At 49.2% G+C, this 26,027-nt stretch overlaps 1 protein-coding gene across 2 annotated transcripts; it reads left to right on the top strand.

The window, feature by feature from the left end:
- Window positions 1-329: 329 nt before the first annotated feature.
- Window positions 330-24,654, top strand: TMPRSS3 (transmembrane serine protease 3). 2 transcript variants are annotated; one of them, XM_069555544.1, is made up of 13 exons: window positions 330-346; window positions 1,683-1,827; window positions 7,029-7,139; window positions 7,972-8,088; window positions 8,469-8,592; window positions 11,334-11,459; window positions 12,846-12,889; window positions 13,465-13,630; window positions 14,329-14,498; window positions 16,745-16,840; window positions 17,912-18,054; window positions 18,695-18,847; window positions 21,928-24,654. In XM_069555544.1, the coding sequence occupies exons 1-13, from the start codon at window positions 344-346 to the stop codon at window positions 21,943-21,945; spliced, it is 1,416 nt and encodes a 471-aa protein (XP_069411645.1). In that variant the 5' UTR covers window positions 330-343; the 3' UTR covers window positions 21,946-24,654. The 2 variants fall into 2 exon arrangements, with proteins under 2 accessions (XP_069411645.1, XP_069412311.1); XM_069556210.1 differs by lacking the exon at window positions 330-346 and adding an exon at window positions 1,129-1,237.
- The last annotated feature ends 1,373 nt before the right edge of the window (window positions 24,655-26,027 follow it).

Genomic DNA, 26,027 nt, shown 5'->3' with positions numbered 1-26,027 from the left:
ACCTCTCAGTTCTTTTAAATAAAAGGGGTGCTTGTGACCCAAAGCCTCTCGGATGAAAAGTGTCTGAAAAGGTTGCTCACTTACTAATTAAAGGCAAGCCACCCTTTCCCCTCCTGGTCTCTGCAGTCAACCCCCAGTGGCTACCTGATAGTTGCCGCCAGGTAGGGTTACACAGAGGCCCGCGATCTTGCCATTTGCTGCGATGATTGAGTCGACAAGGCTGAGTGACTCGGTGGAAATATTTCCCGGTTGGACTAAGCTGTTGGCGGCCTGCTTATCATCACGCTTGCATTTATAATGAAAAAGGAAGCTATTTCTGTTTTGAAGGATGGCGGCTCCAGAAATGGTGAGTGAAGTGGGTGGGTGGAGAGAAGATGATTCTAAAAGTTGACTCCTCAACATTTCTCAGTGGAAACCTCCCAGTCATGGCCTGTTGGGAAGGGACTTCCTTACCTAGGTTCCCTGTTTCGGAAAGCATTTTGCTGTTCATTCTTATGCTTGTTCTAAAGTTGCGCTGTGGAATTTGCCGTAAGCTGATGGCAAGCAGCATGTATCAGCAAGCATCAAAGTAAAAAATGTTGAGTGTGAATTGATTAGTTTCCTAAGATACAGTTTGAAGCTTCTCTTGCAGTGAAAATGAAATAAACATTTTTAACGTGTAACTCTTGCTTAGATTTTCTCATAACTTCGAGAAATGTCATGAAGACAGAGTTTAAGTGGCTTGATAGTTCCCTTTTGAGTTTCAAATGTTACACGTAAACAGAAAATAACAATGGGTGATCTACATATCTGTGTTTATACGACTGTTGGAATGTTCTAGGTTTTAGCTCTTTGCAGAAGCAGCTTCCTGGGGAACTCATGCCTGAGTCCTGGGAGAGTAAGCTGGAATTTTGTTGGGAACATTAGGCCCCTTCCTTGCCCCCTCCGTCCTTCTTTGAGTTACCGGAAATGACTTCCAAAGGTTTCTCACCTGTTCAGCATCGTGACAAGTGGAATTCTCTTGCAGGGAACAGAGCCCCAGTGTAGCTTTGGTGCAAGCCTGTGGTCAGTGCCCAGCCACTCCTCCCTTTGCGAGGGAAGGGGGGGACTGGGCACCCAGAGGCCAAGGATACTCCCATCCTTAATTAGGTCAAGCCTGTGTGAGCCAGGAAAGGGCTGTGTTTATGGGAAGCTCCAAATACTGGGGATGACCGTCCCTTCCCTGGTGCTGTCTGCATTTTAGGGACACGGACATAATGTAAGTATCAAAACTTATGATTACGGTACGTGTTATCACCTGTGCAGGCAAAAGTTCAAGTTTATGGGGGACAAAAGAGAGGAGGAAAGTATTTGAAAGTAATTTATCTTCTGAAAAATAATGGCACACTGACTTCTAAATGATAAACCGGCATATCTCTAATGACATGCTATTCAATTGAGCTGAAAATTGGTTGAGCAAACTGGGAAAATCATGTTTGGAAGAATTACGTTCATAGTTTTTCGCTCTCTCTCGACATTTCTCTGTTATCTGCTGGGGCTCAGGAAAAAAAAAAAGATGCATTCTCCCCGGACAAATAGTTTTGATTTATCGGGACCAAGTGCGTTTTATGTGGATTGTCAGATTTCAAAGATTTCTCTCGACAAAGATTCTTTTGATGCGAATACTCTAGAGAAGCAAGCACTCTCTGCTCTTTCCCGAGAAGGAGGTGGAGGTGGAGGTGGAGCCCGGCCTCCGAGGTCCTGAAATAGTCACGATGGGGGAGAACGACCCGCCTGCCGCTGAAGCCCCCTTCTCCTTCAGATCACTTTTCGGCCTTGACGATTTGAAAATAAGTCCTGTTGCACCAGGTAAGTGGGACCAGGTGTGATGTCTGCCCCCACCTTACCCCCCAGATACGGATGATCCATGTGGCTGAAGGTCCCCTGTAGAAATATCTCCCCAGGAGTCTTCACATCCACAGGCCACTTCCTCGGGTTTGCAGAATCCCAGCGGGAAGGGGCATTAAAAAGGCCATCACTTTGTTCAGGCCTCTTTGAACAACTTCCTGGAGACAAGTGGTATTTTTCTGGATGGAAGTTTTCAGAAATTGAAGCTCCAATTTCTCCTGGGGAGCTAGGGGTCAGATCCTGGCCAGGAAATCTCTGAGCTCTCCAGGAAGTCCTGACAATCAGTGGTCACCAGCCCCTCCAGAAAACTTCAAATAAGCTGGATCCCCTGAAAGTATCAGATGCCTAGATTAAAATTCAACAGCAGGTGATGGAGTTGCTTCTAGCAACTAAAGGAAGGGAAGTTGGTTTTGTAAGTGGGTCATAAACGCTTGGACAAATGGCGGGCTCCTTAATACCTGGTTAGGATCCTGTTGGTAAGAACCTATCAGAACTTGTCACAGGAAGCTGCGGCTCCTGGCCCCGGATGTGGTCAGGAAGACTGAACTGGGGGCTGAGCAGAGCGACATGTTCCAGAAAGCACGGTGTGGGGGGCTGTCATATGATTCCTTTTAAACCACTTGGACAATTGATGCAAACAAATGCGAGGTGGGAGAAGAGGTATGAAGTAAGGCAAAAGATACACAATTTACAAACACTTTTCAAAAATTAGCATCAGTGCAAATGAAAGAAAAAAGTGCCCTGCAATCACCTGACCATCAGCATTTAGCTGGGTTTTATATCTTCTTTATTTTCTCTGTGTCCTTGTCTATAAATACATGCTCATCTACAGTGCAGAGAGAGACATGTATTGTTCATGTGTTTTCTTGGTTTTATAAACAAGCCGCCCCCTTTTTTAAATAAAATTACAACTTTGCATCAAGTAGATGTATAATCTACATGGCCATTTGGCATCATTTAACATAATTGTTGCTAATACTTTATAATATATATATCATATGAATACCAATAGCAGTGTACATATTCTTTTCTGCTAATTTTTGAAAATTTCTCCATGATTAATTCCTAGTTTCAGGAAAGAGTAAAAACTTTTAAAAACTTTTCGTTTTAAATAAGTCAATGCCTTGTTCATGATAGAAATTTAGGAAATGGAGTTAATCAAAAAGATTTTTTGAAATGACCCACAATTTTATACTCTTACTCAGAGATAACGCTATAGCATTTTATAGGTTTTCTTGCCTTTTTCCTATCCTATCAACATATCTGTATTTCCCTTTGAAACTGACATATAAAGGGAGAACCCAGAGACATTTTGGGTTTGGTTCCAGACCACTTAATTCACCAATTAAGCGAATATTGTAATTGAGTCATATTAATTTTTTGGTTTCCCCATACATGTAAAAGTCAAACTTTTTCTATACTGTAGTCTATTCGGTGTACAACAGCATTAGTTATAAAACAATGTACCTAATACCTAGTTAAAACTTGAGTTTTAGCTTAATTAAACACTTAACTTATTTCTAAATAATATTAGCCATTATCTGACTACACAGCATTCAATTTATGAAACTTTCAGTTCATGAAAACTGCAATATTGGCTGGCAGAGAGTGATAAAATGAGGCCTGCCTATGCTATTTGTACAATTTTGAAGCTTTTTGAAACTTAAAAATATCATGTTCATCTTTTCATGGCATTAAGTAATTAATAGCCTTTTAGGGTTGTCAAACAATGGCTCCTGGGCCAAATCTGGCCCATCGTCTGTTTTTATAAATTACGGTTTATTGGAACACAGACATCCATTTATTCACATTTTGTCTGGCTTCTGTCACGTATAGCTATAGAGTTGAGTAATGGTGAAAGGGACCGATATGGCCCATAAAGCTGAAAACATTTATATCGGGTCCTTCACAAAAAAGTTTGCCGAGTCCTCTTCTTTATCATTTTAAGCATTTCTATACAATTTGCTATTTCACCAGCTACTTTTTTGGGGGCACCATGGGGTTGCTGAGGGTCGGACATGACTGAGCGACCTCACTTTCACTTTTCACTTTCATGCACTGGAGAAGGAAATGGCAACCCACTCCAGTGTTCTTGCCTGGGGAATCCCGGGGACGGGGGAGCCTGGTAGGCTGCTGTCTATGGGGTCGCACAGGGTCGGACATGACTGAAGTGACTTAGCAGCAGCAGCAGGCTATTTTCATGTGCCCATGTATCAATATTATCAAGGTCATTCCTTTAAGTGTACTTGTTTGTAGAGATTTGTGTACATCTCTGATGACTTTTTAGAATAAATTCCTAGAAGTGAAATTAATAGGTCAAATATTCTATCCATTTTTAAGCTTTTTAATGTGAAGTGAAAGCCACTTAGTCGTGTCTGACTCTTTGTGACCTGAGTCAGAATTTTCCAGGCCAGAATACTGGAGTGGGTAGCCTATTCCTTCTCCAGCGGGGTCTTGTGCATTGCAGGCAGATTCTTTACCAATACATATTTCCAGTTTGACCTTCAAAAAGTTTACACAAATTATACTCCTGTTGACTATTAAGTGGAGACCTATTCCTTTTCACTTGGACTTCAGTAGGAGTAATACTAATAATAATACACTGCAAAGTTGATATGCAATTATGTCCAATATGCTTTTTTTTTTTTTCTGTTTCTGAAGAGATTGAAGGTTCTTTTGTGCTTGTTTATCATTTGCATTCCTTCTTTGGAGAGATACTATGCCTTTTGCTTTTTATTCCAAGCTTGCCCTCAAAGACAGCTCAAGGAGGAGGGGGTGGGGCCAGGACAGGGCCACAGGGCATGCGGCTGAGGAGCTGTAAAGGGGCAAACGTGAGCTGATACAAAGGTTTTAGCTGAAGGAGAATCTTTGGATCTACAGATGGGGACAATCTTTGAATCTGCAGGGGCTTCCCTGATAGCTCAGTTGGTAAAAATCCGCCTGCAATGCAGGAGACCCCGGGTCGATTCCTGGGTTGGGAAGATCTGCTGGAGAAGGGAAAAAGCTACCCACTCCAGTAATCTGGCCTCAAGAACTAGTCCATGGGATCACAAAGAGTCAGACAGCACTGAGCAACTTTCACTTTCTTTGGAGTTCCCCTGATAGCTTAGTTGGTAAAGAATCCACCTGCAATGCAGGAGACCCTGGTTTGATTCCTGGGTTTGGAAGATCCCCTGGGGAAGGGATAGGCTACCCACTCCAGTATCCTTGGGCTTCCTTGTGGCTCATCTGGTAAAGAATCCACCTGCAACGTGGCCAACCTGGGTTCGATTCCTGGGTTGGGAAGATCCCTGGAGAAGGGAAAGGCTACCCATTCCAGTATTCTGGCCTGGAGAATTCCATGGACTGTATAGTCCACGGGGTCGCAAAGAGTTGGACATGACTGAATGACTTGCTCTTGAATCTACAGTTGGGGCTTACTTCCTAAATCTCCTTCTTAGCTACAGAACAGTTAGAAGGATGAGCGGCCATTCAGGGCTCCCGCTGAGTTGTAAGTGAGACTGGAGAGTGGGCATCTCAGTGGGGAGACTGACTGGTTTGGGACAGGCTTCCTGGGGCAGGGAAGGGAGAAGGAAGGAGTCTGCTTTGCTGGCAGTGAATTGATCATCCTGGAAAGAACTGGTCTCTGACCCTGAGATAAAACCACTTTCATTATCCTGAAACAATCCATCCGTCCATCCATCTGCCCATCCCTCCTTCCCTTCAATCTACTAACATTTATTGAGGACTGCAGTATGGCCACTGTTGTTCTGGGTGCTGAGAGTGCAGCCTGGAACAAGCCACCTGCTCTCCATCCAAGGCTAAACAAGGGCCGTGCCAATGGTCCCTCCACCCTGCTCGGCACCCTTGGCACTAAGCCTAGTGTGCTTCTCTTGTCCCTTCATTCTTCTCTCCCCAGACCTTCCCTGTGCCCTTTTCTTTTCTCCTTTCCTATTATTTCCTCACCCCTCCTCATTTTTGTTTCCCAATTCTCTTCTCTTTTGGGCAACTTGGAATGCTATTGATCATTTTACAACCACAGTCTTTATTGCCAGTGGGGGCTTCCCCAGATGGCTCAGATGGTAAAGAATCTGCAATGCAGGAGATGCGAGTTTGATCCCTGGGTTGGGAAGATCCCTTGGAGAAGGGAATGGCTACCCACTCCAATATTCCTGCCTGGAGAATCCCATGGACAGAGGAGCCTGGTGGGCTACAGTCCATGAGGTCACAGACAGTTGGACAGGACTGAGCAACAAACACTTTCACTCTCTTCACTTCAAGTTGTGAGTTTCCAAGCACAGGCAGGGAGACTCTCCAAGAGATGATCTGGAATGAAGGCCATCGGTGTCTGCACCCATGACTGGTGGAGAATGACCTGTATGCCATCTGGTGACCCTCTCCAAAGTCCCAGCTCTTCCTCTCCTGAGAGCACCCTGTTTGGATTTTGCATGTTGCCCTCTTCTGTAGGAAAACATCCTTGGAAGTGGGGTCCTACCTCCCCTCTGTATTCGTTTCCTAGGGCCACCAACACCATAGACTCTTTGGCTTAAAACAACAGAAATCTATCACCTCCTCATCTGGAGGTTAGAAGTCTGAAACCAAGGTGATGACAGGGCATTGCTCCCCCCAACACCTGCAGGGAAATCCTTCCTTGCCTCTTAGATTACGGGGGTTGCTGACAATCATGCCTTCCAGTCTCTGCTTTCATCTTCACGTGGCGTTCTGCCCGTGTCTTTTCACATTATCCTCCCTCTTCGTGTATGGGTCTGTGTCTGAATTTCCCCTGTTTATAAGGATGCCAGTCATTTTCGATTAAAGCCCATATTGATGACCTTGTTTTAATTTGATCTTCTCTGTAAAGACTCTATTTCCAAATAAGATGATATTCTGAGTTATGAGGGTTTGAACATAAACACGTCAGCATATCAGGGGGACACAGTTAAACCCATCACAGCAGCCCCAAATGGAGGATGAATAGAACTGGGTTGGAGTCAGGGAGCGTAAGGCTCAAATTTTAGAGAATGTGCCCCTGGTAGGCGGTCTCTTCTCTGTGTCAGCTTTCTTTGGCTGGAACATTCGCTGCATTGAGGACAGGTGGAGGAATAGCTAAATTTTGTTTTCTTTCATTCAAATTTGTGGTTTCATGGCCTTTTGCTCTTCCCTCCCCACTTTTTGGTTTCTAGATGCCGACGCAGTGGCTGCCCAGATCCTGTCTCTGCTGCCACTGAAGTTCTTTCCCATCATTGTCATTGGGATAATTGCGTTGATATTAGCGCTGGCCATCGGTCTGGGCAGTGAGTACCATTCATTATTTAGTAGCTTCTCAAATACTTGTTAAGCATTTAGACTCTCACAAGGTCCCCTTTCCTCCCAGGGCCACTGCACAGCCTTAATTACTGAGGCAAACACTCTCTGGGTTTGCTGATTTGAGCTTTATTTGCCTGCAGCACTCTGGAGGGCCCCAGTCAGAGCCTTTGGCCATGCTGGAGTCTTTGTCACTAAGGAGCCTGCCTTGATAGATGTGTCCAAAGGCAGCTGATGAAACTGAACCCACAGGCAGGAGGGGGTGGGAGCCGGTGGAGGAGACAAGGAGGCCATTCATGCCAGGCCAAGCCAGGTTTCAAATAAGGTGCAAGCAGCTTTTGAGAAAGTGAATCATTTGAATGGTCTCTGATAGGGAACAACTTCTCATTTACTCCTCAAATAAGGAGCTCTCAGATCAGTTTAAGTCTCCACGTGCTCGCCATTGGGGTCCACAGTCCCCTCATTTCTCACCCAGGGTCAGAGATGACAGGAGGTAGACTGGAGGCCAGGGTCCTCACTCAACTGGCTCAGCCAGTCAGCCACAGCCAGGCACTTTCTCTGTTGACCTTGAGTTTCCAGAGTCTAAATTCACCTTAAGTTGTGGCTTGAGGCCACTTAGGGAGACACAGTGGGGTGCAGCTGCCCCACCCTCTGGAATCCAGAATAGAAACTGGGCTGAGGGGAACAGGTTGCTGGCAGGGTGGTAGTTTCAATGCAGCTTTTATCACTCTGGAGCAAGTTCAAGGCTGCGTGGCAGGTGCACGGTTGTCCGTGGGGTGCACTGAAGCAGGCCTTCCTTGACACCCCCTCTCCTTTCCTCAGTCCACTTTGACTGCTCCGGGAAGTACAAGTGCCGGTCGTCTTTTAAGTGTATTGAGCTGACGGCTCGATGCGACGGGGTGTCAAACTGCAGAGACGGGGAGGATGAGTACCGATGTGGTAAAGTCATGCCTTTTCACTGCAGAAGCATGAGGACTTCAGTAAAATTCTGCCTTGACCTTCCCCATCTGTGAAATGGGTCGAATGCAATGCCATTCTCAAGACCTGGGACCCAACTGGCATTCACCCCAGGAAACTCTGGGCTGGGTGTTAAGGGAGGGCCTTATATGGACCTTAAATTAAGCTGGGGGGACTCCATAAGCAATTGGAAGAGACTCAGGTCCAGATGATAAGAACTGTGGCTGCCCTGTGGGGGTGGGATGCTGGTCAGGGGAAGGTCAGACTCAGCACAGGAGGGTCTGGGCGGGCTTCAGAGAAACTCTGCCGGGTCTCAGGGCCCTTCAGGGCACTAATGACCTGTCTTCCTGTGTGCTGGCCAGTCCGTGTGAGCGGCCAGAACGCCGTGCTCCAGGTGTTCACGGCTGCCACATGGAGGACCGTGTGCGCTGAGGACTGGAAGAGTCACCATGCGACTGTTGCCTGCGCCCAGCTGGGGTTTCCAAGGTAATTCAGAGCGTCCAGCGGTAGGCAGGACACAAGCAGTGGTCACAGTGGCAGACAGCTGCTGTTTATCTGGGCACCCACAGGGCTCCTCAACATCACGATGTTGGCAACCTCACGATGTCTGACATCACTGGTGCGTGCGCAATCCAAGGTCCTGACACACTAAGGGACATGGCGTGTTTGGGGGGCATCTCAGGCCAGGACTCTAGATGCAAGCATTCAGTAAAGAGCTTCAGAGCTGGAGACCGAACCCCCGGTTCCTCTGACCACAGTTGCAGGGAAGCTTCCAGCCACCACCCTGCTTGGTCCCACTTCCCAAGGAACCCCAGAGAGTCAAGTTTGAAAAGTCAGTAATTTAATGAAAGTCTAATCATTTAAAACAGTTGTTTAGCACTAAATAGGAAAAAGAACGCTTGCAGTAACATCTCTGCATTTCAGCTCTCTGTGTTGCCCATGTGACTTTTCGCACTGCGGTGACATATTTTGGCCCTGATGCAGCCCCTCTCCTCTCCTGGCTTCTTCCTTTAGACTCCCAAGCAGCTGCTCAGGACATCTCTCTTGCTCCCCTTTGCTCTGGATTCTCAGGATTAAGAGCATGCGGGCTCTGAGTGCTTACACTACTCACAGAACGTGAGCATCCCTGTTTATACCCAAGGAAATGGGCATCAAAACAGTGCTCTGAATCCAGGGACCCTGGACTTGCAAAATGTGAAGTATGGTATTCTTAGCTCCTTCCTCCAAAACCGGTGAAACCTGCCCTCCAGCCTGTATCCCTGAGACCCGCCTGGTCTTCTCCAGCAGTGACCTGAATTCAGGAATCAGCTGCACTTCTAGGCTGATGACAATAGCAGATCACTCCCACAATTGCCCTCAGAAATGACAAATGACGTAAGCTCGACTCCTCATAGACTTGGAGGAAGCTTGCACACCACACACACGCATACATACATACACACTGCAAACACACCATGCAATTCTTACTCACACACTACACACACCACACACACACACTGCAAACACACCATACTCACACACTACGCACCATGCATATACCATATCACGCAACACCGTGTCTCAGACACACACACACACGCACACACACACACTCGCACCAATTACACAGACACACACCCACCACCATGGCTCACAGCTGAAAGCTTCCCTTGGACATTTCTGCTCCCGGGTAGGTGGTTTCTTGGCCTCACTAGGGGGCGTCCCTTCCCCTTCCCTTCTGCCTCCCCTGCCTCTCCCTCTTGGAATACTTCCCCTTCTGGAATCCTTGACCTCCTCTCCATCAAGCAGAAGGGCCCAGTGACCCCCCTCCCTGGCTCCAACACTTCCCGGCAGCCCTCATTCCTTTGCTCACCCCTCCCCATCTGCCAGGACGGTCATGCCCTGCTCCCTCAGAGGGTAAGTCCAGTGGATCCAAGGTTCTGGGCTGTCACCTCAAGGGTGTCCATTCTTCTTCCCTCTAAACTTGCTGTTTGCTTCCCTATCTCTTGCTCCAGTTCTAAGATTTATTCTGTATCCATTCTTGTCCATTCTTATTTATTCTACGTCTCTATTGAAAGCCCTCCTTTGATCCCGTGTCAGAGGTCTGTGGTAAAAAGAAAAGATGGACTGACAGCTCAGACTGCCTGGGTCCAAATCCCAGTGCCCATGCAGCCCTGTCATGTGACTGGGCCTCAAATTTAAGGCGAATAATATTACCTGCTTTAGAGGGTCGCTGTGAGGTTCAAGGGTCTTAGTGCTTCAAAGCCAGCCTGGACCACAGGGATACCCTGTAAGCCCGAGGTCATGGCTATTGTTACCACTGAGACTGGTGATTTGTGGGATTCCAGTAGCAGCCTTTGGGATCCCTTTGCATCATCCCTACTGCCCTGCCTGTAGCCCAGCCCACCTTCACTGGGACCTCCATCTCGGTGACAAGTGGCTCTTTCACCTGGCACCTGCCATATCAGCGGGTTGAGCAATACCTGGGGAGGCTGGGAGGGTCAGTGCCACGGCCTTGATTACATTTTCCTCCAAACCAAACCCAGCTGCCCTTTGTATCCCATGCCTGCCGCCTGCCCCGCCCCTCTGCATTTACAGTGACCTGATGAAATCCTGTGTGATAAGTTGGTGAGTTCGAGAGTGAAGCAAGTCAGCGACTTTGTCTTTTGCTTGTTCCAAGTCCTGCTATGTCATAACTCTTCCAACACCTGATCTGAAGAAAATCATGTCCTCTTCATCATTCTCCATTGGCCCTTCAAACATTGACTTGTCCTGGAGCCCCACAAAGTGCTCTGTCTACTGCTCATCTCTCTGTAACAGGAGCCCCACCAGCTCTGGGCAGCCTGGGAAAATCTTCCATTCCTACCTGGGTTTCTCAGCAACCCCATTTTGGTGCCCACCTGAAAACACCCCACTGAGCTCCATGTTCTGTCCCCTCTGGGACTTGCTTTAGGCAGCATCAAGGCGGGGGTCCACCTAGCTACATCAGGAAGTAGTTCTCTCTCCCATGTGCCTGGAGCCAAGGGTGGGTGAATGGGCTTCAGGGAGGGGGCTGTCCCAGACTCTTCCAGGTCTGAAATGCCTTGCTAGGTTGGCAGAAGGAAGCCACTGATGGTTTGGGAGCACGCCAGGACCTTCCGTCCCCCCTACACAGTGTGATACCTCTGACACTATGACTTGAGCCCAGATTGATTTGGGGCACAGAGTGAATCTCTCAGGTCCGGTCTGCATTTCCAATGTGCTTGCAGCTACGTGAGTTCAGACACCCTCAGAGTGGACTCGCTCGAAGAGCAGTTTCAAGAGGACTTCGTGTCCATCAATCACCTCTTGCCAGATGACAAAGTGACCGCTTTACACCACTCGGTGTACGTGAGGTTAGTGACCAGGGGGTGCTGGGTCCACTCTGTCTAGTCATGCACCGAGTTTGAGCATGAGGTTGTGTTCTCCAAGTGCAAGTTGAGGGCTTGGCCAGTTTGGTTAGATAGGGTGGACACACCAGGCTGGAGTACAGGAACTTAACCCCAAACCAGGCAGATAGAGCCCAGCAGAGAAACGGAGGAAGGATGATGAAGGGGTCACCCGATGCAGTTAAGTGCGGTACTGCCTGGGCACATAGTGGGCGCTGCAGATGTGTTTGGGGGAAAGAAGGGAGGGAAGGAAGGAGGGGAAAATATTAGAAAGAAAGGAATTAAGAAAGAAACTTAAGTTTATTTACAAAGTACTTTAATGTTCACCATTTGTATTAGATGTTTCCCCAAATAACTTGTCAGTCAGTCAATCAGTCAGTCGCTCAGTTGTGTCTGACTCCTTGCGACCCTATGGACTGCAGCCTCCCAGGTTCCTCTGTCCATGGGATTTCTCAGGCTAGAATACTGGGGAGGGTAGCCATTTCTTTCTCCAGGAGATCTTCTAAGGAAGGTGAAATGAGGTATTCATAAATGACAGGTGCCCGAAGCTTAGAGGGGTCACCTGCCTGATGCAAGGAGGTACCACAGGCTTTCTGAACCCACATTCCATACTCTTCCTGATTTCTTGGACCAAACCCCAAGAGGAGTATACCCTTTGCTCCAGGAAACAATAGTCTTCAAAAAAAAAAAAAAAACACAATAGTCTTCAGCCTGCCGTCGTGGAGTTGACAATCGCCCCCCTGGACCCACATGCAGTTTGCAGGGACAGTTCATTACTTGGGTCCTAAAACCCTGGGCTGGTGACATTAGCTTTTTCTTGCATGATTGAATGACAGGACTGGGCTCTAGAGGCAGGAATTTACAGAGGGTTCGCAGGGTGGGTTTTCCTGTCTGACGTGCGTGTGTCCTGGGCTGCAAGGACTTGGTGCCAGGGGAGTCTGTCACGCCATCCGATGGACATTCTGTGTCCCACAGGGGCCAGTGAAGGACATCAAGGTAAAATGGACAAGCAAATGATACCAGTATATGTTTATCTAATATAGCTCTTTATATGTCTCTTATGGTTAGCTATACAAAGCCTAGAAATACTCAACAGTGTTCACATATACACCATACGTCACTGTGGTCACTGGTTGTTAATGACTTGGTTGTTTTTTAATAGACTAAAAATTGAAATCTGTATTCAAGAGTGGGGGAATAGAGTTTATTTACTTATTTATTTTTAGCCCGAGATTTAAGTAAAAAGTGTTTGGTTCCCAGGCCTCAGGTGTGTGAGTGCTTAAGACGCTTCAGTGGTACCTGACTCTTTGAGGCCTGGGATGTTTCATTAAACACACTCTTTTTCCATTTTAGGGAGGGATGTACCTCGGGCCACGTGGTTACCTTGAAGTGCTCAGGTGAGAGTGGCAGGACTGCAGAGAGAAACAGAGGGAAGCCCTGGCTCACAGGCTCCTGTCCCCTCTGCTTGGACCACTCTGCCACCAGGCCCTTCCTCCTGCGTGCCAGGTGGGAGCTCTGTGACCCCACCTGCCGGGTCAGGGGAGGCAGCCTAGAGAGACTGCTCAGCAGCAGACAGGACCACAGTGCACAGAGCTCTGTGATTCCGCGGTGGCTGCAACAGCCTGACTCACGGTTCCCCTCCCCCCACCAGAAAGTGGGCACAGCCTGCTCAGTCCAACCCCTCAGCCCCAGCCTGGGCAGGAGCCCCTTGTTCCTGGCAGGGGGCTCTTGTTGCAGGAGCTGGAGCTGAAGAAGTCAGCCCCTGCATTCATGAGGCTCCCCAGCTCCTGGAGCGCTGTCACCATCCTGGGGACATGAGTGTCATGCGGAGATTGATGCTAGCTCCCAGCTCTTTGCTCTAACGGGCTGTGCCCGCTGCACCCCGCAGCACCCTGCCCATCCCCTGTCTCAGGTGACCTGCCCCCTCCCCTCCCCCGAGGCACCCGCCCCACCGTTCTCTCTCCCTCTGCAGCCTGTGGTCTGAGGACCGGCTCCAGTCCCCGCATCGTGGGTGGAAACTCATCCTCGCTGGCGCAGTGGCCCTGGCAGGCCAGCCTGCAGTTCCAGGGCTACCACTTGTGCGGAGGGTCCGTCATCACCCCGCTGTGGGTTGTCACTGCTGCCCACTGTGTTTATGAGTGAGTTCTCCTGACCTCCTGGTGGGGGGCATCCTCATCTCCCACAGACCCCCGTCCAGTACAGGCTACATGGGGACAAGGCTGATTTGGGTGGTCAGCAGCAAGGCGGGTCAAGAAAGCATGAAAACGGACTGTATTGTCACAAGGTAAGGTCCACAGACCCTTCTCACTGTGGATCCGGCTCCATCAGCTGGGTGGGATTGGTGACCCGAGGATCATTTTAAGGACCTTCAGCTCTTACAGAAAAGATAGAAAGAGGGGAAGGAAACTCTCAAGTATAGGAAACGCAGCAATGCAAATCCCCTAGACCTCCTTATAGCTCATTCCCATGGACCATGTAGTGACTGAGAGAGAGAGGGATGGTGCAGGGTGGGCGGGGGCTCCCCAGAGCAACCCCCCTGTTAGGGGGTTTGGCGTGGAAGAAAACCACAGAAAATAGTTCCAAACACAGTAGCAAGTGTCCATGTTATTTCCACCTGCCTCTGTTTCGATTTCTGATGGAGAATGGGCCATTATGGAAAGGTGAGTTCATTTCTCAAATGCCCAGAGGTGCAGAGATCAAGGCCTGTCTAGGGGACGCATGGGTGGATCTGAGCTTCTGCAGGGCTTGTGGGGGCATCTGCTGCCATCTCCTTAGCACTGGCTCTCGGGAGACTTGTGATCTGTGGGTGAAAGTGCTTGGGGCTCTCTCATTTCAGTCTTTACCTCCCCAAGTCCTGGACCATCCAGGTGGGCCTTGTTTCCCTGCTAGACAGTCCAGCCCCCTCGCATCTGGTGGAAAAAATCATCTACCACAGCAAGTACAAGCCGAAGAGATTGGGCAATGACATCGCCCTCATGAAGCTGGCCGGGCCTGTCACTTTTAATGGTACGTCCGGGGATCTGTTATTTTCCTGCTATCATTTGTTTCACGAGAATTTGAATTACTCGTTGAAGCATGTTGATGAAGGCTGCCTTACAATTTCCACTGCTGCGGCTGCTGCTAATTTGCTTCAGTCGTGTCCGTCTCTGTGCGACCCCATAGATGGGGGCCCACTGTCTCTGGGATTCTCCAGGCAAGAACACTGGAGTGGGTTTCCATTTCCTTCTCCAATGCATGAAAGTGAAAAGCGAAAGTGACGTCACTCAGTTGTGCCCGACTCTTAGCGACCCCATGGACTGCAGCCTACCAGGCTCCTCCGTCCATGGGACTTTCCAGGCAAGAGTACTGGAGTGGGGTGCCATTGCCTTCTCCACTAGGTAATTCCAATGTCTAGTCCTATGTCTAGATTCATTTCAGTGTTGATTGTTCTTAGCTGATTGTCTCTTTGCATTAAAGTTGTGATTTTCCTGGTTCTTGGTATGAGGAGAAATTTTCAGTCACATCCTAGACATTTGGGCCAGCATGTTAGGAGACAGACATCTTCAGTTTTAACAGACAGTCACCCTGTTCAAGTTTCCTGTGCAGCTCTTGGTCTACTTTAGTGGGTTGTGGTTCTGATGGCTATTTGACTTCAGAGTCTTTGTGGTTCTAATTTGGCCAACTTGGTTTTCCTGGGGCCACTGAGGTCTCACCTGAGCTACTTTTTTTCAGTTAATGCCTCTTGGAGATTAAAGGGGTTTCCCCAGAGGAGGCCACCTGGTACCTGTGGGTGGTAGAAGAGGGTCTTAGGTCCGTGGGGACAAAGAGCTTTTCCTTGTTTGGTGCTTATTCTGGTGAGGTGCTCTGCCAGTGCCACCCAGATGCCTGGTATCTTGACCTTGGCTGAGGAAGAGAAGGCCTCTCAGGCTGGCCAGCTGGCTGGGGTGGGATCTTCTCTGTGGCCCTTTCTTTATAAGCTGGAAGATAAACTGGGCATCTCCAACTCCTGGATATACTCAGAAATATTCTCTCACAACCAGCTGCTGAGTCCAGCAGCTCTGTTTACCCATGGAAATGTCAAGTCCTAATGATTGGAGGTTTTAAAAACACCAGAAAAGTCATACAGGACAGAATTCTCCAGCTGCTTGCCATTATGACAGAGCACATGAGCCTCCGCCTAAATCAGTAAAAGCCCCCTTCTTCTTCCCAAGGACTAGAGCAGCTTGGAGATCAGGTAGAGTATAACAAACACAGCCCTTGCTGGAGCAGAAAGCTGGCTCAGGACCAACAGCAGGTTGGAGCTGGTAGAGTCATCAATGCATTTATCACACAGCACACGGAATTCTCTATGCGTCACTCTCTGAGACAAATATTTCTAGAAAAACAAAGAGAAGTTGTAATGGTGGTGTTCCTTTGCTAATTATGATTAATGATCCTTGGTTGTAAAAAATGAGGTGCTAACACTTGCACTTTGATAAAACTGAAAATGAATGCCCTTGTCCTTTCTCCACCTTTCCAGTTTTGTCCTACCTGGAAAGCTTAGTTCATATTTTAGAATGTAGCCTTGTGAAGGCCCTGGGACAGCTTCTGGTGGAGGGCTTATGTGATACAGCCCACATGGACAGGCAGGCTCATTGCCTCCAGATGTGTCAGGAGGGATGGGAAGATTCACAGAACGATGTTCCATAAAGCAGTGTGCCCCCAGTCTAGACCAGGAGTGGGCAGACTAGGGCCCATGGGTCGAATTAGACCTTCTGCCTCCTTTTAAGTAAAGTTTTATTGGCACACAGCCCGCCCTGTTCACCACTGCCTGTGGCTGCTTTCATGCTACAGTGGCAGAGATAAGGGTTGAAATGGAGGCCACATGGCTTACAAAGCCTAAAATATATACTATTTACAGAAAATATATACTCTTTACAGAAAATATGTTGACTTCTGGTCTAGACTCACTCACATTGCCATGGTCTACGGTTGACCTGTGGTCTAAACTCATCCATGTTGCCTTGGTCTTGGGTTGAGTTGACCTCTGGTCTAGACTCATGTTGCCACGGTCTATGGTTGACCTGTGGTCTAGACTCACCCATGTTGCCATGATCTAGGGTTGTTTTGGGGCTCTGGTCAGGGAGAGGTCCCTAGTCTGAGCAAATGACCAGGGACCTGGACTTTCTCTGGGAGACACCCCAACCGCTAGCCCTGAGAGGCAGACACCAAGTGGCGGCTTTCTCAGATGGCAGCTTCCATGGCCTAAGCTCTCTTGTTTCCTCTCCAAACAGAGATGACCCAACCGGTCTGTTTGCCCAACTCTGAAGAGAACTTTCCTGATGGAAAATTGTGCTGGACATCAGGCTGGGGGGCCACAGAGGATGGAGGTCAGTGGTCTGAGATCAAGATTCTGCTTCCAGTGTGCCCAGAACCAAGAGGCCCCGGTGCCTGCTCCCCTCTGGTGTCCCAGTGTAATGTCCCCTGGACATGCCATGGTCAGGGGGGAGCACAAACCCTCAGCTGGATGCTGAGACCTGAGAGGAGTGAGAGGCGGGGTGTGCCCTGCGGTGAGCCCATAAGACATGAAGGTCACAGTCTACAAACAGGTGGAGTTAGAGGGGGTCCATCCCTCTGGGTGAGGCGGGTGAGGCTGGACCACCGCAGATATGTTGTTACTTTCTGGTTGCTGCTGCAACTCATGACCCCAGACTTAGAGGCTTAAAGCAACACTCGGGGACCACCTCACAGTTGTGGCCGTCGGAAGCTGTAAATCAGTGTGTCAGGGTGGGGGCTGCCATCCTCCCCGAGGCTCTGGGGGAAGATCTGTGCCCCTCTTTCCAGGCTCTGGGGCCCCCGCGTCCCTTGCTCCTGCTCTTCCTCCCCCCTTGCAGCAGAGTGTCCCCCAGTCTCTCTCTCCTCTCTGACCTCTGCTTCCGTCATCACATCTCCTTCTCTAGCCCTTTGAGGGACCCTTGGGATTACATTTAAGGTCTACCCACGCAGGCGTCCCCATCTCAAGGTCTTATCACATCCACAAAGGCCCTTCTGCTATGGAAGGTGGCAGGGCCCCCGGTTCCGAGGGTTGGGGCCTGGAGGACATGTTTCTGCTGACCGTGCCCAGGCTCTACCCCAAGGCTGTGTGTGGGACCTTCACGAGCCTGTTTCCTTCTGTTACCTGGGTTCAGGGAACTAAATGGGCTGGTGTTGGTCGAGTGCTTGGTCTACGAAGGGCCCTGGGGGAGGGGCGCCTGCTGGCTATAGTTGCCCCATCCTCCTACACTGGTGACTTAGGGAAATGAGTGGCCCTGGGATGAAGCAGGGTTTCCCCCAGCCCACTCACGAGGGGACAAAGCTCTAAGGTTGTCTACCTTCAGGCCACCCCACCCCCAGGCAGTCATCTGAGCTCCCGGTGGGGCCCCTTCACCACACAGAGCCCCCATCCCCTTGCTCTGACCCAGGTGATGCTTCCCCAGTCCTCAACCACGCGGCCGTGCCTCTCATCTCCAACAAGGTCTGCAACCACAGGGATGTGTACGGTGGCATCATCTCCCCGTCCATGCTCTGCGCTGGCTACCTGAAAGGCGGTGTGGACAGCTGCCAGGTAGGGGCACCCAGTGACGTCTGGGGGCCACGCCGTGGGCAAGGCGACCCAGCCCTCAGGACAGACTACCTTCAGCGTGTCCCTATGACCGACTGAAAAGCAAATTTACAGGGTGTGGGAAGAAGTTTGCTTAAGATATCGCTCCCTTTCCTGTCTGGCCAGGCCCGTGTTTACTCAACGCTCCCCTCTGCCTGAGTGCTGGGCGGAGGTGGCAAGGAGGGTCTCAGAGTTTCCAGGGGGTCCAAAAGGGCAGAGGGCAGGGGAAACCAGTGAATCTAGCCTGCACAGCCACAGTGGACGAGACTCCAACACTGCCTGGTTCAGCTGAAGCCCCTGGCCAGGCAGATCCTCCCTCTGAAAGCAGCCCTCTGCTCCCCATGCTGCCTTGACTTTGTGGGTTCAGGACAATGAGCCCTGGCAGGGAGACAGCTGGAGGGGGACCATCCCTGAAGGACCAGGACCCCACCCTCAGGAGGGCAAGTCATTTCCAGAAGGGCAGTGGGGGAGGTGGTGGATGCAGCTCCGTCCACACGCTGTATTTTGTGATATGGTGAAGCAGGGTCCTGTCACCAGGACAGGGGACACAGGGCGGCAATGTCTGTTCCGTGCCCTTGCCCTTTGCTCTTTCCTTGCCATCCAGGGAGACAGCGGGGGTCCCCTGGTGTGTCAGGAGCGGAGGGTGTGGAAGCTGGTGGGAGCCACCAGCTTTGGCATCGGCTGTGCCGAGGTGAACAAGCCTGGAGTCTACACACGCATCACTTCCTTCCTGGACTGGATTCACGAGCAGATGGAGGTGGGTTGCAGCCCACACGACCCCTGCAGCTCATGTTGGTGCCTATCATTCTAGCTCTAGCATCCTTTCTGTGGGCCCCCAGTCCTGCTATCTGGAGCCAGGAAGTGACTAATTCATTATTCATTTGTTAAGCAGTGACTTTGTGCTCCTGGGTGTGAACTAGGCATGGTTAACCCCACCAGCAAGGCCCTGGCAGGGTGGGCCTGGTGGGCTGGACACACACAGGGCGAGTGTGGCTGGGACGTGGAGGACCATGTACTTCTGCCAAATGGGGAAAGAGGAGGGGCGACTGAGGACCAGCCCTGGGGGTGGAGATCAGTCAGGTGGGCGTGTGCGGGCATGGAGACAGGTGGGAGAGGTCTGGACTGGAAGCCCTCAGAGCCCACTGGGGAGTTTGGCTTTGGGGGAACCAGGGTGGGATGGAGTGTCTGGCATCAGGAGGGGCCTGGGTGGCTCTGTGCCTTGGGGGCCTCCCTGCAGTAGGGGTGGGAGGAGGGAGACGGGTCAGTGAGGTTGGCTTGGTAGGACCAGCGCAGGCTGGAAGAGCCCTGGAGATGGTGGGAGGAAGAACAGAGCATCCAGGGACAGAAAGTGCCCAGGTGACTCCAGGTCCGACCGTGATGGCTTAGTGAACATGGGGTGACACCCTCCCCAGGAGCAGGAGCCTCAACAGCCTGCCTTCCACCCTACGGGCATGCAGCAAATGTTTACCTACTCGATCGCCAGGCTGAGCCCCATGTCAGGCCTTGGACCAATTTTAAAGAACTTTGGTTTTTTGGTTTTCTTGGGGTTTTTTGTTGTCGTTGATTGAGGCAAAATATATGCAATGTGAAGCTGACCATCCTAACGTGCAAATCTGGCAGCATTCAGCCCATTCAGGATGTTGTGTTGCTGCTGCCTGACATATACCCAGAACATTTTCACTTCCTGGAAATGAGACTCCATGAAGCCGTCACTCCATGTTGCCAGGATCTCATCTTCTGGTGGCCAGTAATCTACTTTCTGTCCTGGGGGATCAAGACCTTTTAAAATGCTCCCTGGTAGCTCAGCTGGTAAAGAATCCACCCTCAATGCAGGAGACCCTGGTTCAATTTCTGGGTTGGGAAGATCTCCTGGAGAAGGGAAAGGCTACCCACTCCAGTATTCTGACCTGGACAATTCCATGGACTGTATAGTCCATGGGGTCTCAAACAGTCAGACATGACTGAGTGACCTTTACTTTCTTTTCATTTAAAGCAGCTGGCTAAGACGGGCACCAAACTGCTCAAGTGCCTTGATGTCAATTTCCACTCCTTCCTTGAATATTTGCCTTAAATCAGGAGGGCAGGGCTGAGGCCCTGGGCCTGGGCCTGGTTAGAATTCCAGCCCTGCTGTTGTGTAGCTGTGTGCTATCAGCCCACTGCAGGGTGAGGCAGCAGACAGGCTGCGGGGGAAACTGCTGGGGCCCTTTGGCTGTGAGCTGGCTGCCTGGCCCAGTGCTGAGGGCCATGCGGTGCTCTTCAGCACAAAATTCAGCCCAAACTCACCACTCCCTCAGAAAACAGACATTTGAAAGCGCAGCCTCCTCACTGCAGTGGCTGCAGACGGCCTGTGAACAGGACTAAAGGGGTTGAGAGCCACGTGGGGGGTGGGGGAGGAGGGACATGTGGGTGGGGAGCGGGAGGGTCACGTGGGCTGAGAGCCAAGTGGACAAAGGTGGGGCAGAGGACTTTTCCCGTTCACCCAGGGAGCCTCAGAGGTGCACCCCCATGAGGGTGCTCGCGGGGTGAGAGGGTCTGTGTGACGAGGCTTGTCGCAGCAGCAGGTTGAAGAAGCCTGGCTCAGTCCTGAGCTGGGCGGAGTGCAGTTCAGGCGCAGGGTTCCAAAATCACTGTGGGAGCTTCTGAAGGGAGGTGCCCTCATATCTCAGCCCGTGTCCCCCGGCACTGCCCTGGCTGTTGGGCCCCGGGACCACCCCCATATCAGAGGTGATAGGACCCTCATAAGCCCCCACCCAGGCTAATGAGGGGCAGAGCCTGCGTCTGACCAGCTCCGAGAGCCTAGCCCCAAACCCACCGCACAGCATGGTGATGAGTTCCACCCTGGGGTGCAGAGCACCTCCCTCAGCTGCTTGCTAGCACTGAGGGTCCCAGGACCTGTTCCAGAGGTTCTCATCAGGCATGTGGTTCAGATGCAGGAGGCTCCATGGCGTGCTGGGGGAAGTGGGATGGTTAGAAAGGGCTCCCCTTCCTCCCAGAACTGGAGGAGCAGGCTCTTCTGGGCAGCTGGATGGCTCCGCTGAGGCCTGGGGAGCATATCAACCAGGGCTGCCCTGGCCCCTGAAGGCCTCCGTGGGTCACGTCCCCTCAAATGTCTCAGGGGGCAACCCGGAAGAGGCTTCCCTCCACGAGAGGTTCCCAGCACGCCTGCCGTTTTAGTTGTTTCTTTTGAACATCTACGGGAGGGCCTTCCAGTAGCTCACATGCCTCGAGGGGAATCAGCCCATCTTTTTTTCTCTGATGCTAAAGGTTACTGCGTCATTTTTCATCCACTAGTTTTCTCTTCCTACTGGGAGCTCGAATCATTGTTACAGCTCAGAGCAGGACACAGGAACACTGATGCTAAGAGCTGGAAACGGTGGAAAAGTCTCAGGTTGGAGATGGGAGAAGGTGGGGAATGACTGGTTGGAGGTGCACAGGGCAGGCAAACTATTTCACACTTACCTGGGGTCCACATGGAACAGAGACCAATTTTGTCCCCATTAATTGTGAACTGCTGACGCCCTCCTCAGGGCAAAATGCTGGTACTCACTTGATCTTGGGCTTCCCCAGTAGCTCAAGCAGTAAAGAATCCTCTGCAATGCAGGAGACACAAAGAGATGTGTGTTCAGTCTGTGGGTGGGGAAGATCCCCTGGAGGAGGAAATGGTAACCCACTGTGACATTTTTTCCTGGGAAATCCCAAGGACCCTGGGAGGCTACAGTTCATGGGATTGAAAAGAGTCAGACACGACTGGGCAAGCATTCACGTCATGCTTTATCTTAATATTGGAGAGATGACTTGACATGATGAAAAATGTAATATGTACGTTTTCATTTCTAGAGGGACCTGAAAACTTGACAAGTTAGAGGCAAGTTACCACCATGAGTTCCTGCCAAGATGGAGACATTCCCGTCTTTCCACGGATTTTAACAGCAGAGCCGAATGAAGGAGCATCTTTTCATCCCTCCACATCGAGAACAATTTTCTTCTATCATCTCTGACAAGCCAGAGGGGCATCAGAACAAAACGATCTTGAACCTCCTTTCTCATCTTCCCAAGAACAGAAGCAGGAACACCTCCAAAGTGCTACCTTTTTTCACTTTTCTATCTGGTTTCCTCCCTTGCAAAGCCCCTCAGCAAAGATACGCAGCCAGGACCTACAGGAGTGCTGTCAGCGTAGACACAGCTGTCCACATGTTTTATACAGGTACCAGAACCAAACCGATTTTTTGTACCAGGATCTCTTCTGACACGTGGGGACTTGTAGGTGATTATAGTTTTGTAGTCTTTGGTCCTCGATGTATCATTGTCTCTTGCTTCCGAAGGACATAGACTTTCACAGCAAGTTCATCACTCGGAGTTTATTCAATGAATCTTGATTGCTCATATAAGCTTAATTCAAGAGGCTCAATTGCTTTGATCTGTTGGAACGGATTTACTGGGAGATCAGAATCATCCCCTATTACATCAGAGTAGTCAGAAGCAGAGTAAGAAGAGAAAGGAATAAGTCAGGACCACCCAACTCCCATACATTGTTACCGAAGGCCAACTAGACAGTCTCATGTCATTAAGACACTAGGGTTTCTCTACCTCTCCATATGGGCCTGTTCAATCTCCTGCATGGCTGCAGGTTAGAGGCCCCGCCTGGTACCCAGGCATCCTCTGAAGTCCCCATAACGCACGCATAACAGAGGAAGATTCCTTGGTAAGTAATCACTGTCCAGTGGTGCTTTACCACAAGTGACTTTGTTAGAATAGGAATCTGATGCTTTGCCCTGAGGCAACAGTGGGAAAGATGGGTGAGTTCCAAGGAGATCAGAGATGGGTCCAGGTGCCTGGGGAAGGGCCAGCTCCAGGGAGCCTCCTGGTCCATGTCTTAGAGGAGGGTGGAGGAAGATATGAGGGGGAGCTCAGGCAAACTGCTAGGATGCACTTCACTGCATCAGAGTTCCTGCACAGATCTCTCTGCACGTCAGAAAGCGATAAGACCGTTTTTATTTTGAGTGTTTCTGCCCAGCTCTCTTTGAAAGCAATGGTAGCTCACAAAAGCATCTTGAGAAAGAGCAACAAAGCTGGAGGTATCACTCTCCTGATATCAAATACAAAGTTTCAGTCCTCAAAACAGTATGGTACTGGCATGAAAATGTACACATCAATGGAAAAGAATAGAGAGCCCTGAAGTAAACCCACATTTATATGGGCAATTAATCTACAAAAAGGAGGCAAGAATATACAGTGGGGGAATGAACAATCTCTTCAGCTAATGCAAAAGCATGAAAGTGACCTACTTTCACACCGTACACAGAAACAAGCTCCACAGGGCTTAAAGACATAAATGTAACCTGAAAATACACAATTTGTAGAAGACACGGGCAGTAAATTCTTTGAAATTAGTATCATTTTTTTAACATGTCTCCTCAGAAAAGCAAAAATAAATCTTACTAAAAAGCATTTTGCACAGCTAACGAAAGCATCAATAAAATGAAAAGGCTGCCTACTGAATGGGAGAAGGTATTTGCAAATGATATAACCAATAGAGGTTTAATATCAAAATATACAAAGAACTCATACAATTCAATAGCAAAAAAATGCAAACAATCCAATTTTTAAAATGGGCAGAGGATCTGAATAGACATTTTTTTGAAAGAGGACATACCGATGGTTGACAAACACATGAAAAGATGTTCAACATCAATAATCACCAGGAAAACGCAGATCAAAACCACAATGAGTTATCACCTCACTCTTGTCAGAAGGGCTATTATCAAAAAGAACACAAATAACAAATGCCAGTGAGAATGTGGAATCCTTGTGCACCATTGGTAGGAATGTAAGTTGGTGTAGCCACTATAAAAAACAGTCTGGAGGTACCTCAAAAAACTAAAAATAGAGCTACTATTTGATCTAGCAATTCCACTTCTGGATATATGTCTGAAAAAAAAAAAGACACTACTCAGAAAAGATACATGCACCCCAGTGTTCATAGCAGCCTTGTTTATAATAGCCAAGATATGGAAGTGTCCATCAGCAGATGAATGGATAAAGAAGATGGAGCATACATATACAATGGAACATTATTCAGCCATAAAAACACCCCAGAATCTTGCCATTTGTGACAAGGTGGATGGATCTTGAGAATATCATACTAAATGAAATAAATTAGACAAAGACAAATACAAAAAAATCAAGGAAATATTTCACCTACATGTGAAATCTAAAAAGCAAAGCAAATGAAGAAGCAGAAAAAGACCATCAGATACAGAGAACACTTGGGTGGTCGACGGAGGGGAAGGGGTTGAGGGCTGGGTGAAATGGGTGAAGGAGATTAAGGGGGACAAACCAGTTATAAAATAAATAAGCAACAGGGATGTAATACACAGCACATATATATAGTCAAAAATACAGTAACAGGTTGATATGGGGACAAATGGTAACTAGACCTACTGCAGTGATTGTTTAGTAACTTAATAACATATTTAAATGCTGAATCACTATGCTGTACACCTGAAACTAATATTGTATCTGCTATACTTCAATAAAAAACAATGTTCTATAAGAAAAAAGAAAGAGAAATCGTCAAGTTCTTCATATTTCGGTCTATAATGGCATCATGGCACTTGAGCATTTCTTGGTCTAAAGCCACGTATCTCCACTAAAATTTGTTGCTATTGTTCCGTCGCTAAGCCATATCCGGCTCTTTGTGACCCCACAGACTGCAGCATGTCAGGCTTCCCTGTCCTTCACTGTCTCCTGGAGTTTGTTCAGGTTCATGTCCATTGAGCTGGTGATACTACCCAACTCTCTCATCCTCTGCCTCCACTAGTGCCACCTGGGAAGCTCAGTGTCATTAAAATCACCCTGTTAGAAATTAAGTAGTACTCCAAAAAAAATAAATAAATTAAAAAAAGAGAGTAGTGGTAACTCAAGTACTGAGGATCCAAGTTGTGAAAAGATGAAAGATTTCATATGTGATCATTTTGATTGTGAAAACCTGACTTTGAGGTCACCAGAAAAGTACTTCAAGCCTATTGTGGTTTCTTTCTGCTATTTTGTTGGGAAATATTTGCTGGCTTACATCTTTCGAAAGGTCTTGGGTAACACTAAGGGCAGGCAGTTCCTTGGCATGTCGTGGGTCCTGGCCCCATTCTAAGCCTGTTTCATGTGCTGACTTGTTTCATGGTTACACCAACCCTGGGACACAGTGGTACTCACAGTCCCACTCTGCAGGTGAGGAAAGCAAGCTGTGAAACAGACAATATTTTCCCAGGACCATCCATGGGGCATTGGCGTACATTACAGGAAGTAAAGCATGCTTTGGCATCTAAGTCCAGAGGGACTTTGCACCACCAGCTTGAACCCAATTCAGTTGCTCCGTCATGTCCAACTCTTCGTGACCCCATGGACTGCAGCACACCAGGCTTCCCTGTCCATCACCACCTCCTGGAGCTTGCCCAAACTCGTGTCCGTCGAGTCGGTAATGCCATCCAACCAACTAATCCTCTGTCGCCCCCTTCTCTTCCTGCCTTCAATCTTTCCCAGCATCAGGGTTTTTCCAATGAGTCAGTTCTTCACATCAAGTAACCAAAGTATTGGGGTTTCAGCTTCAGTTGAGATGTAATAGTGATTCAAAATCATAACCAACTTCTCTGTTACCTAGAAATGTTTAGTCCCAATGGAGATATTTGCTGGCTTGAGGTTTATGGGTGGAGCTGTTTGCCATCTTGTTCTTTTTTCCCGTGGAAAGAGCTTAGCACTCACCTCGTGCCTGACAGCCAGCCAGAGCAGGAGCCAGGAGAGAAGGCTGGGCTCTTCTAACCTGCAGCCCAACCACAGCCAGAGGAACACTTCATAGATGGGTGGGCTGTCTTCCACATGGGTGGGCTGGTGGGGTGACAGATTTGAAGAAGCAGCTGTGGGACATTCAGGTCCTGAGTGGATGA

Source organism: Ovis canadensis, chromosome 1, assembly GCF_042477335.2.
Source record: "Ovis canadensis isolate MfBH-ARS-UI-01 breed Bighorn chromosome 1, ARS-UI_OviCan_v2, whole genome shotgun sequence".
NCBI lineage: Eukaryota > Metazoa > Chordata > Mammalia > Artiodactyla > Bovidae > Ovis > Ovis canadensis.
This window is presented reverse-complemented; position numbering and strand designations above follow the sequence as displayed.

Bases quoted from the DNA above. Each gene is read 5' to 3' on its own strand.
- TMPRSS3 (XM_069555544.1), top strand. The intron at 13,631-14,328 runs GTGAGTTCTCCT...CTCTCATTTCAG, and splicing joins GCTGCCCACTGTGTTTATGA to TCTTTACCTCCCCAAGTCCT. The intron at 16,841-17,911 runs GTCAGTGGTCTG...GCTCTGACCCAG, and splicing joins GGGGGCCACAGAGGATGGAG to GTGATGCTTCCCCAGTCCTC.